Here is a 13,254-nt window from a genome sequence, read left to right as displayed (position 1 = left end):
GGTATCAAACTGTGGTAATGAATTAATTACCGTTTGTGAAAGACGTAGTAAGACCTGTTTCCAGTCAACTTCTTCTTTCAACATTTCTAGGTCACTGCAGAGTTCCGTTCGTGAAAAATGTGACGTCAGCACTAGAGAGAATCACAAAGAATGACAGAAACGTTTCGTGCGAGGCCGACTTCTGCTTCTTTGAGACGAAACACTCGGCCGAATGCAGACGAACTGGAAAACAGACGCCAGAGTGCGGAAGATGTGAAAGGATAGCGTGGCGAAACAAGGTAATCTCGAAAACAAAAGGTAAGAATAATTTTGTATAATATGTGTTCGTACATCGGGTGTACATATGTTCTAGGTTGTGGTTAATATATACTCTTCAAACAAAGTAGGGGAATTAATGTTAATATCAACTATTAGATCGAGCATACGTTTTGACCACAGACATCCTAGTAAAGAACGTTCAGTCTGTTTATCAACACACCGAAACACATTCCATAGTTTGCACGTGCATCACGCAGTTGCCCCGTACACGAGCGTGGGGTGTCATTCTCGATTTTCACAAGGAAGGTCGATTAATCACTGTGGAACATTATTTCCGTCAATCTTTTTCATTCTGTTGATCATACGGTTGATATTGTTTTGTATTTAGTCATTTTTATTGTTTGAATTTGCGATTTACTGATAAAAAACCCCGTCAACTTTCAAATGTCACGTCTCACCCCAATCGTCCTTCAAGATCATTGGTGGTCATACATTCTACTGTAATACTGAACTACTGGTTTTAATGTTTTTCCAATTAATTCACTATTATCATATAACCATTCCCCACAGCTAATATACTTTACAATTGTGGAAATTTAAATTCTTATTAGAGTTCCCCTACTTTTTTGAAGTGTATATTAGATGCGCGGTTTTAGCGGTATACCAATGTTATGATTCAAAGAGTACATAATACGTATCCATACCAGGACAAATATAAACTTAATAAGACGAGTTATTTCCCTTTAACAATACCAAACGCATCTTCTTGTTCACACTGTTAAGGTCGCCATAGGGAATAATTAATGTAAGTGTTTTTCATTAGTATCGCCCATATTATAACACTTTTTTCAATCTCTATGAACCTCAAAGGATTTTAAATTGCATTCAGTTTAACGGAATTAATAACACTAGGAACGATTTGATTAAATAATACATCGTCTGGGTATATCATCTGTGTATGGCAAATTAATGTATTTTTTGTAACATTAGTTTACAAGATTGTTAGACTCAATAGAATGCATATTGTAAAATAAGTGTTGTAATATTAGATTGGTGAACCTAATGCATTAATAGTACATTATTTAGTGTCGACGCTTAAAGCGTCCTTGTAACGATCATGGACGTCATGTAGGACATATTTTATGAATGGACACTGAAACATATTGATTGCCCAAGTATTATGCATCAAATAAAGATTTATTATGTCTACCATAAGGCTATGCTTTCCAATTGTATACTGGTGTGTGTAGAAAATACAAATGTACAGAATAAGGACAGATAATATGAAATCCCAGTGAATACGCCCTCTGGCGAGCAGGTGGTTACGTATTACTTAACGTGCCACGTTAGGAATTAGTGTTAGAAATGAAGAAACAAGGGTACCTGATTTTTGCGGATGCATCGCACTGTCCTGTAATGATATCCTTCCCAGTAAACCAGCAATTAGTCTATGTTATTTTTCAATACAAAATAAACCACCATTGCCAAATTGGCTACACATCAAGTCGAAACAATTGTATCATGTTTTGTCCATGCATTAGTTAAGTGGTCTGTTCTGTTCGTTGCCTCAACCGGTGATTCCTGATTGGCAGGTGTATATTTGATAGGTAACCAGACGAGCCAATTAATTACCACTCTCTAGACACAAAAACTACATGCCGGTATTGTGTAATAACCTGTCGCCCTAAAATGGTAATGGACATGGTTTATTACTGTACATTGTTCTGTAAAACTATTGATTATGTAGACTTTCATATCTAAAAGCACAGAACTGACCAATTACGTAACCCCAAAGAAAAACAAATATCACTTGGGTATCGTGGGTTGTGGTTTTTGCTCCAACGTAGCATACCAATAGACCTAATAGTGTACACTTTTTCTTTGGATTATTTAACAGAGAAAAATAATATAACCCCATTTCGTTCCATTAAGGTAATTTGAAATATATTTAGTTAAATAGTTTATTATATTATCACGTCATTTATGTTGTTTTACAAGTCTGGTTAATCAATGACAAGCGCCTTGTCGTAAATTGCTGCTTTTGTTTACACTGTGTATACAGGAGAGTAAATCAATATGAGATAATCAAAAGGTACTCAAACCGATGAAGCTTTCTTACAGTAGGGGCTTGAAATACTCCATACATAGATAAAAATTATTACAAATTCCACAATAAATCGTTTGATCACTTTTGTTTTAAAAACAGGTTCATTGGAGTGATCAACGATGTTGTTAAAAACGCATACAATACAATTAACATTATTTTCCATAAAAAAATCCATTGTGGGTGTAGATGGGGCGGATGATTGGGGGAGGGGGGGGGGGGGGTATTATTCCCACATATCTGTATGTACTGATACTAATGTCATAAATGACCTGCCTGTGAAACATGACGAACTAGTCAAACAAATTACACTAAGATATGTGATATCTTATTGAATACGAAACCAAAATAACAGTCATGTGATTGCCGTCCATTTTATGACTCACATGGAAGTACACCACAGTCTCCATAAATCATACAATTTTTGATCAGTTTGTATTTAATTTCACAGTACATTCTCACTATTTGCCAAAACTGTTTTTGTTTTGTCCCTACGTTGATACAAGCAAAATATTATATATCAAATACATGTTTTGATAATAAAATGCACACTATGGCTAGCCTATAGCCTATAGACGGACGACATTTTGTTACGTCACTGTGTATGTGTTAAACCTATCCTTAGTGACGTCACGCCACTGTCATTTTGCAAGTTAAAGACTCTACCGCTGCTCAACATAGTGGTGCTGCGTGCGATAGTATCATTTCCACTTAAATACTGAATCTACACTATTTATAGTGGTGTACACTGGCAGTATATATATATATATATAGTATCATTTCCACTTAAATATTGAATCTACACTATTTATAGAGGTGTACACTGGCGGTATATTTCTCAACATAGTGGCGCTGCGTGCAATAGTATCATTTCCACATAAATACTGAATCTACACTATTTACAGAGGTGTACACTGGCGGTATATTTCTCAACATAGTGGCGCTGCGTGCGATAGTATCATTTCCACTTAAATACTGAATCTACACTATTTATTGAGGTGTACACTGGCAGTATATTTCTCAACATAGTGGCGCTACGTGCGATAGTATCATTTCCCCTGAAATGCTGAATCTACGCTATTTATTGAGGTGTACACTGGCGGTATATTTTTCAAAATGGACGAGGTATATATATATCTATATATATATATATATATATATATATATTTATCGTGTAATATCTTACATTTTGTAGGTCACATACTTTAAGAATTTGATAGCATTGCAAATTAGATGTAAATTAACCAAAGTCACGACACTTGGTTTATTGATATTTAAGCAAACGTACTAGGGTGACACTCCTTAATTGACGTATGCATTCACAGTCATCAAAAAAAAACACATTTCAATAGCACTTTTACACTGAAAGCTGTCCAGCGTTCAGAAAAATGAACAAGAAAACAAAACAAAACAAAAACACACAAAAACAACAACAACCTTATGCACTAGTTTATGTAGATGTAAGGACATCCAGAATGACGTCATTCGAGTTTGATGTCATTTCCATTCAAAAGTACGCCGCGCCACATATTCTTACGTCATTTGAATAACTAGTATTGGCGGACTGGAATTAAAGTTGCGTGTACAGTTTACAAAAAAACACCCACGTTGTATTAAACTCGAGATTATAATTTTATGACAGAGATTGTTACCCTCGTGTGTTTCGATATCTTCAATAATATCATATATTAGGAATAAGCATAATGTATCTATCCATCTATCTATATGTCTATATATGTGTATATATATTTAATTTTTGTTTCTACACTTATTAATGTGTACACTTTGGTATTGTTCACAGACTTGGAAGATACAGGCTCGATTCCCGGCACAACCTACTCTTGGATGGGAGATGGTCTGGAGAGGAAAACGGAGAACACACAGCGACTTGTAATTGTTTAGATGTCCCAATCGTAAATCCCAACTGTAGTCACTCAAAGTAACCAGAATGCTTGTACTGACTGTGGCGGAAGCGTATATATATATATATATATATATATATATATGTATGTATGTATGTGTGTGTGTGTGTGTGTGTGTGTGTGTGTGTGTGTGTGTGTGTGTGTGTGTCTATATATATAGATAGATAGATAGATAGATAGATAGACATGTATACTCTCTCTCTCTCTCTCTCTCTCTCTCTCTCTCTCTCTCTCTCTCTCTCTCTCTCTCTCTCTCTCTCTCTCTCTACTTTCAATTTTAAAAATGCTGAATTATGATCAGTATTTCTTTTCTTACAGTATGAACATATATGTTGGCATGCCATTGTTAATACATTTCAAGTTTTTACCAACTGGGAAGTGTCAGCTATCGCTAATGGTCAGGGATCAAGAGAAAGAATGGACTAGAGTCTTCGACGTATACAACATACGGATAGGAGAAACATTTGACATTAAGATTTCCATGGGAGTTGATCACTTTCAGGTACGAGTTGTTGTTTTGTTTGTTTTTTGTTTGTTTTGTTTTTGGGGGGGGAGGGGGCATAGTATGAACTCAACCAGGTGGTGGAGGTCGAAAGTGAATTTAGCGGACCCCTTTATCTACATTTTCTGTGGTCACCTATAAGAACAGCCTAATATTGCAGTGCAAGAACAAAAAATGTTTTAGCGTTAGCGGGCGGAGACAGTCGTCTGAATGTAAATGTGTGTGTGTGTGTGTGTGTGTGTGTGTATATATATATATATATATATATATATATATATATATATATCAATTTCTTGTCACGCCTAGTGGCATTTATGGCAGCGACGAAGTTCCTCCACGCCGGTCTATCCCTTACCAATCTCTCGATGGTGCCCCAACTGTGTCCTTCATCTCTATTTCCACTGTTCGGCGCCATGTTGTATTCGGACGTCCTCTCTTTGTTTTCACTTCAGAGGTCCAGCGCACTTCAGTTCTGGTAATAGATGTGTCTTCTTTTCGGAGCACGTGGCCAATCCATATATATGTATAGCAATATATATATATATATATATATATATATATATATATATATATATATAAACAAAAGTGGCCAATCCCGCTGTCGCCATTATATATATATATTTGTTGAACCAGTATCACTATATATATATATCTGGATTATATGCCTCGACTGGGATCCGAACACACACACTTGCACGCACGCACACACATGCACGCACACACATATTCATACATATATACGCACGCGAACACCCAGCACTCACGCACACATGTGTTACATTTGTCTTGTCCAGAGATGGCTGTTCAAGTTTTAATTCATTAGTAAAGTAGCTTTTTTATATTGACTACAAGACAAACGTTATTTCCATGTACTTATATTGGAGAGGGGTGAGAATAAAAAAAGAGAGAAAAATTGGCTCTTTCACATGTTTGACTCTAAATCCAATACTATTGATCAATTGTAGTTGTTTAATGTCTTTTTCGATGTTTCATCTCTGGATGTATATTGTGTATCGAAATAATATGGTTTTACGAATGCATTAGAACATAAATAAAAAATTTTCTTGCTAAACATAGTCAGGAGTGTAACACTCCCTCTTGACCTAGCAACTGTAAGAATAATTTCCGATGATTGCTGTATGGAAATAAGGCACAATGCAGTGATTTTTTGGGGTCGTGGTGCTTTTGTGACAACGTCTCTTCACACCTGGTACAAAATAAAATCGACATAGTACATTTTGCAGATCAGGTCATGAAAACGCTGTTCCTTACTCTCACGAAAGCTGGTACAAAAATCAGTCCTGAGAGTTTGTATCATTAATATATATATATATATATATATATATATATATATATATATGTATATGTGTATGTATGTATGTATGTGTGTGTGTGTGTGTGTGTGTGTGTGTGTGTGTGTGTGTGTGTTTGTTTTCAAAGGCAAACTCATTGTGTTAAAAATACATATATCTCTCCTGCACGTTCATATGCTTATAATGCACCAATAATGTCAGCTACCACAAAATTTCAAGAGTGTAACATGCATCCTTTGTTTGGATATGCTTGCCTATTGTATTGCCTTATCTTTCAAGTCTTTCTCTATTTGTTTAATGCATCAATAATGTCTGCTACCCCCAAATGTCAAGAGTGTAACATGCATCCTTTGTTTGGATATGCTTGCCTATTGTATTGCCTTATTTTTCAAGTCATTTTCTATATGTTTAATGCTCCAATAATGTCTGCTACCCCCAAATGTCAAGAGTGTAACATGCATCCGTTGTTAAGGCATTCTTGCCTATTGTATTGCCTTATCGTTCAAGTCTTTCTCTATTTGTTTAATGCACCAATAATGTCAGCTACCCCCAAATGTCAAGAGTGTAACATGCATCCTTTGTTTGGGTATCCTTGGCTATTGTATTTTCTGATCTTTCAAGTCTTTCTCTATTTCGCTGGAGTGTGGTAGCCCGTGATGGAGGATCATCATATTGTTTTATTGTTATTCCCTCTTCTTCATTTGATAGATCCCATATACGTTTATGAGTGTAACATTTTCAGCATCATTATAGTGCATATTTATAAACTGATTAGATAAGTACTAATAAATACGACTAATATTACAATAAAATATTACTGGGGTCATATAAGGCTACCCCATGACCATTTGTCGGGGACCACAATTTGAGGGCGGATGTAAAAAATGTGGACCTTTAGAACAAATTTAGGCCCCATGTACCTAGCGAAAGTTCCGGCTAAGTCCTCCAGGGGGCCGAATCCATGACGGATATAATATTAGAATACAATCACTGAAGGTTTGTTTTCATTTAAGTTCTTTTGTCAAACAACTTTTCTCGCCATTTGCAACTCTCACATTTGCAATACATCAAATTTATTAAGTATTAAATGCGCGGTCGGTCTAGGATTGATTCCTATTGGTGGACTCATTGGGCTATTTCTCGTTCCAGCCAGTGCACCACAACTGTTATACCAAAGGCTGTGGTATGTGCTACCCTGTCTGTGGTATGGTGCATATAAAAGATCCGTTGCTACTTATAAAAACAATGTAGCGGGTTTCTTCTCTAAGACTTCTTGAATATTTTCATCTTGCTGATAAAAGTGCATTTTGTACAGACACCAGCTCAGAAGATTTTCATCTTGCTGATAAAAGTGCATTTTGTACAGACACCAGCTCAGAAGATATATATGTTTTGGTTTCTTTATTTGTTAACATGCATTCCTCATGTGTTCGTTAAGCTTTTACTTCATTTTGTTTTCAGTAACATAGCAAGGTTGTTAATACATTTTTAAAAATATTTAATGAATACCAGTTTTTATAATAAATGTCACTATACCCTTGCAGGTGAATGATATTCCAAAACAGATTCATGTGTTGTGTCTTAGATATGTGTTCCTTTGTGAAAAAAGAAGTTTGTTTTCTTTAACGACTCCACTAGGGCACATTTGTTTATTAATTATAGGCTGTTGGATGTCAAACATATGGCCATTTTGACACATTCATAGAGAGGAAGCCCGCAACATTTTCCCATTAGTAGCAAGGCATCGTTTATGTGCATGATCCTACAGACAGGACAGCACATACACGGTCTTTGATATATCAGTCGTGGTGCACTGGCTGGACCGAGAAATAGCGTTTGTGGAAGATCAGGAGTGTAACACCACATACATAATGTTGGACTATGTTATAATATGCCTGACAAAATAAATTGAATGATAATTTTTATACACATATTCGATGTGTGATTGAAATATCTGTATACGATGTAATTAAGTACACTGTAAACCTGCCCTGATGTTCAGTGTTTCGAATAAGAGTACTGATATTTTCATTTATATGTATGCAAATAAAAGATCAAAACATCTAAATTCATCTTATTGTTACATAGATTGAGACTAAACGTTTTTCATGGGTTCTTGTTGCACACAACTGTCTGATTAAAGGTATATTATATCATAATTTAACTATAAAACATTTAAAAGGGCATACAATTGTTAACTTGATATATGTCAGGAGTGTAACAATATACCACTGTTTAACATGTTCAGTGATTAATTGTAGTACTTGTTTGTGGAGATATCGAACCACATTTTTGGTGTTTTGTTCACATTGATCTGATATTACTAAGGACACCAACACGATATGGTTAATCTTGCCTGACCATTTTGTCAAATTAACGTCTTGAAGTAACATTGTAAATTTTTGCAACAAACTGAAGCAATTGGGAAATGTTTCTTGTTTTTTCAACAATTTTGACATTGTTCAAATGTTTTAATTTTTATTATCCATATGTTGTTTGCTTGGTTATTTTAGCTTTAACAAAATAAACATAGCCTTTGTTTTGAAATAAATAGGACCTTTTTAGTGGAACTGAGATATGACAAAATTGGAGTTCATTCAATATTAAATCCTTGTGCTATTCTCTATGATTGTTTAACACAAATAGTGGTTGGAGAATTCATTGTTGTGTTGTTGTCATCGTTTCAGGCTAGCTTGAAGAATAAGAAGAATTTTAAGATATATCACGGCACGGACTTTTCGAGGGATTACAACAAGTTTGACTACGTCGTTATTTCCGGAGACATTTTCACAGAGATCCTGGAATTTCTGTATTAACAGAAAAGGAATAATATAACAGCAACAACACACACACACACACAGAGACAAACACACACACAGAGCCAGGCACAAAAACACAAAACAATAACAGAGACCACACATACACACACACATACATACCCACACACATACACATAAACAAACACACACACACACACACTTACACACACCATAACACACACAGCGCACATACGTCATTCTTCTGTGGACTTTAAGAAAAAGTTGGTGTCAGAACCAAATACACTCACACAAAAGTAGGGGAACCTGAAATATTAATGTTAATATCAACTATTAGACCGAACATACGTTTTGAACACAGACATCGCAGTAAAGAACGTCCAGGTCTGTTCATCAACACACCGAAACACATTCCATAGTTCGCATATGCATCACGTAGTTGCCCCGTACACGTGCGTGGGGTGTCATTCTTGATTTTGACAATTTCCAGGAAGGTCCATTAATCATTGTGGAACATTATTTCTGTTAATCCTTTTCATTCTGTTGATAATACAGTTGTTATTGTTTTGTTTTTAGTCATTTTTATTGTTTGAATTTGCGATTTACTGATAAAAAACGTCAACTTTCAAATTTCATTTCTGGCCCAAATTAATTCACTATTATCATATGACCATTCCCCACAGCTAACGTACCTTATAATTTGGACAATTGTAAATTCTTATTAGATTTCCCCTTCTTTTTTTAAGAGTATATATTGTAATGCACACGACAGCAGAAAGCGGCATTAACGGCTTGGGAAGGACTATAGAGAGCATTCCAGAAAGTAAAGATGTCCAAGAATGTTGTACGGCATGAAATATTTGAATGGAGAAGTCTTCAAAACCCAAGTCAGTTATTCTGAAGGGGATACTAAATGAATAATAAATGAATTTCTGGCATGCTTACTCTCTCGTTTCCTATTTGTATTTGCCATACCTCATATAAATAATTATCATTAAAGTTACAAGGGAATGCAAACAAAATCTTCCACAACATCAAATGATCCCTACGCTTAAGGCACAGGTATGCACATTTCTAATACTTTATTTTTCACAAGTCTTGTTTCATTAGTCTAAACTGGATTGTGGTTTGGTTAAATATTTACTGTTAGTAAAATGTATCGAATTCTACACACGACTTGTTGAATTATATAGACTTCAAACTGCTTCTGGTAAGTGTCATTTAGTTTTGGTAAATATAATATATTTTGATATACGTTTTTTGTATAAATACCTGCTGAAGTCCTTCGAGGGTTGGTAAAATATATCAGAAGGATTGTGTGTACATGAATGAAAAGATTGTTAGTCGTGCGAGTCCTAAAATGTGTGGATAACATATAATTGAATAATTGTGAAGCGCTGTTTTTTGTTTGCTGAGGGTTTATTTTTGTTTTTTTGTTGGGGGTTTTTCTTTTGTTTTTTTGGGGGAGGGTTGTTACCTTTTGGGGGAGGGTTTTAAATAATGGGGGGTAAGGGATTTGTTTTTGTTTGTTTGGGGGGGGGGGCAACGTTTTCAGGATGGCAGAGCAGGTGGGGGAGCTAGATCAAAATATATATGTTACTAGCATTTTACTTGAGGACACTCCCCATTCCTGGCCTTGAATTTATGTAACTACTGCGCCCTACCGAGTGAGTCCAACAAATCAAAGTTTTAATTTAACCCAGGGTCCTCTATACTAACTTGAAAATATACATTACAATGTGATATATTAAAACAAACCGGCCTCGGTGGCGTCGTGGTTAGGCCATCGGTCTACTGGTAGGTACTGGGTTCGGATCCCAGTCGAGGCATGTGATTTTTAATCCAGATATCGACTCCAAACCCTGAGTGAGTGCTCCGCAAGGCTTAATGGGTAGGTGTAAACCACATGCACCGATCAGTGATCCATAACTGGTTCAACAAAGACCATGGTTTGTGCAATACTGCCTGTGGGAAGCGCAAATAAAAGATCTCTTGCTGTCTGTAGTAAAAGAGTAGCCTATGTGGCGACAGCGGGTTTCCTCTAAAACAAACAGTGTCAGAATGACCATATATTTGACGTCCAATAGCCGATCATAAGATAAAAAATCAACTTGCTCTAGTATGCTCTGCGTATTTTAATTCTTTCTTTCTTTCCTCTTGTTCTTCTTCCTCTTATGTGTCTACCTCTTCTTCTTCTTTTTACTCTTCTTCACGTTCTTCTTCTTATTATTCATCTTCTTCTTCGCCGTTTTCTACATCTTCTTCTTCGTCTTCCTCTTCTTCTTCCTCTTCTTTTTCCTCTTCTACATCTTCCTCGTATTCGTCTTCTTCTTCTTCGTCATCTTCTTCCTCTTCTTCTTTCCCATTGTGTTTGTCCTCTTCTTCATACTCTTCCTCTTCTTTTTCCCCAATGTGTTTGTCCTCTTCTTCATCTTCTTCTTCTCCATTGTGTTTGTCCTCTTCTTCCTCGTCTTCTTCCCCATTGTGTTTGTCCTCTTCTTCATCTTCTTCTTCTCCATTGTGTTTGTCCTCTTCTTCATCTTCTTCTTCTCCATTGTGTTTGTCCTCTTCTTCCTCTTCTTCTTCCCCATTGTGTTTGTCCTCTTCTTCATCTTCTTCTTCTCCATTGTGTTTGTCCTCTTCTTCATCTTCTTCTTCTCCATTGTGTTGGTCCTCTTCTTCATCTTCTTCTTCTCCATTGTGTTGGTCCTCTTCTTCATCTTCTTCTTCTCCATTGTGTTTGTCCTCTTCTTCATCTTCTTCTTCTCCATTGTGTTGGTCCTCTTCTTCATCTTCTTCTTCTCCATTGTGTTGGTCCTCTTCTTCATCTTCTTCCTTTTCTTCTTCCTGTTCCTCTTCTTCATCCTCTTACTATTATTATTCTTCTTCCTCTACGTCTTCATTTTTCTTCTTCCTCTTCTACTTCTTCTTCTTCTTCTTCCTATTCGTCTACCCCCTCTCCTTCCCCTTTTATTCCTCCTCTTCTTCTTCTTCGTCGTCTTCTTGTTCCTCACTTTATCTTCTTTGTCGTCTTCTTGTTCCTCTCAGTCGTCCTTTTCATCGTCCTCATCTTGATTGTCTTCGTCTTCTTCTTCGTCTTCTTTATCTTCTTCTACTTCTGTTCGTATTCTTCTTCCTAGCCCCCCCCCCCCCTCTCTCTCTCTCTCTCTCTCTCTCTTCTCTTTCTCTCTCCTTTCGTTTTTTCGCAAGAGATAGAAACAAATATATGTTTTTCTAATGATTGTGCACATGTTGAAATGGAAACTATTTTTAAACAGTAAATTAAATAAAATGGGGGAAAGTTTGGCGTTCCTAATTTAGGTGTCAGTCTTCTGTTTTCCAAAGATACCACACAACCGCTGATCATATTTTTGTAAGAAGTCTGTTTTGTTTGCCATCAATAGACACGTTGAAAATCCAATTGTTGGCTATTGGGAAAGAAAGAAAGAAAGAAAGAAAGAAATGTTTTATTTAACGACGCACTCAATACATTTTATTTACGGTTATATGGCGTCAGACATATGGTTAGGGACCAAACAGATTGAGAAAGGAAACCCGCTGTCGCCACTTCATGGGCTACTCTTCGATTAGCAGCAATGGATCTTTTATATGCACCATCCCACAGACAGGGTAGTACATACAATGGCCTTTGATATACCAGTCGTGGTACACTGGCCGGAACGAGAAATAGCCCAATGGGCCCACTGACGGGGATCGATCCCAGACCGACCGCGCATCGAGCGAGCGCTATTGGCTACTGGGTGTCACATTATGACACGGTCATCAGAGGAAACCCATTATATTAAAACTCACATAAAAACAGTAGGCAGATCGAACCCCGTCGGTGCACCCAGTCTCTGATTGTTTTCCTTATCTCAACCAAAGGTTAACTACTGGTATGTCAAAGATTTTGGTATGTGTTGTCTTGTCTGTAGGAAAGTGCATGTAAATGATGCCTTGTGGGAAAAAATGTAGCTGCATTTCTCTGAGACTAACTTCACGTCGGTGGATCCATTATGCCATTTCTTGTTCCAGTCAGTGCACCACAAGTGATATGTGCTATACTGTCTGTGAGATGGTGCATATAAAATATCCCTTTCTTCTAATGAAAAAAAGCAACAATATAGCGGGTTTCCTCACTAAGACTATATATGTCAAAATTACCAAATGGTTGACATCCAATAGCCGATGATTAACAAGTCAATGTGTTCTAGATATGTCGTTAAACGAAAACAAATTTAACTATGTGTGCATGGATGGATGGATGGATATATATATATATGCATTTCGATAAACAAATGAATGTTGTTATCCAGCTAAGATGTCATGTCATGTCATAGGGTTTTACGTGCACATTCAGAACAAGCTGTTGTAGCGC

At 36.5% G+C, this 13,254-nt stretch overlaps 2 protein-coding genes across 2 annotated transcripts in view; both read left to right on the top strand.

Annotated features, from left to right (window-relative positions):
• The window catches only part of LOC121387105, a 34,198-nt gene extending 25,263 nt beyond the window's left edge, over positions 1–8,935 (top strand). The window contains exons 7-10 of the mRNA XM_041518129.1: positions 91–278; positions 4,164–4,252; positions 4,603–4,786; positions 8,787–8,935. Coding sequence (XP_041374063.1) covers positions 91–278; positions 4,164–4,252; positions 4,603–4,786; positions 8,787–8,915 — 590 coding nt within the window. The 3' untranslated portion in view covers positions 8,916–8,935. The remainder of the gene's footprint in view (positions 1–90; positions 279–4,163; positions 4,253–4,602; positions 4,787–8,786) is intronic.
• Positions 8,936–9,705: 770 nt separating this feature from the next.
• Positions 9,706–12,016, top strand: LOC121387104 (uncharacterized protein DDB_G0271670-like). Its single transcript, XM_041518128.1, has 3 exons — positions 9,706–9,763; positions 10,997–11,881; positions 11,925–12,016. Exons 1-3 carry the CDS (start codon positions 9,706–9,708, stop codon positions 12,014–12,016), a joined length of 1,035 nt encoding a protein of 344 aa, XP_041374062.1.
• Positions 12,017–13,254: the final 1,238 nt, after the last annotated feature.

This window comes from Gigantopelta aegis, chromosome 13 (assembly GCF_016097555.1).
Source record: "Gigantopelta aegis isolate Gae_Host chromosome 13, Gae_host_genome, whole genome shotgun sequence".
Taxonomy (NCBI): Eukaryota; Metazoa; Mollusca; class Gastropoda; order Neomphalida; family Peltospiridae; genus Gigantopelta; species Gigantopelta aegis.
This window is presented reverse-complemented; position numbering and strand designations above follow the sequence as displayed.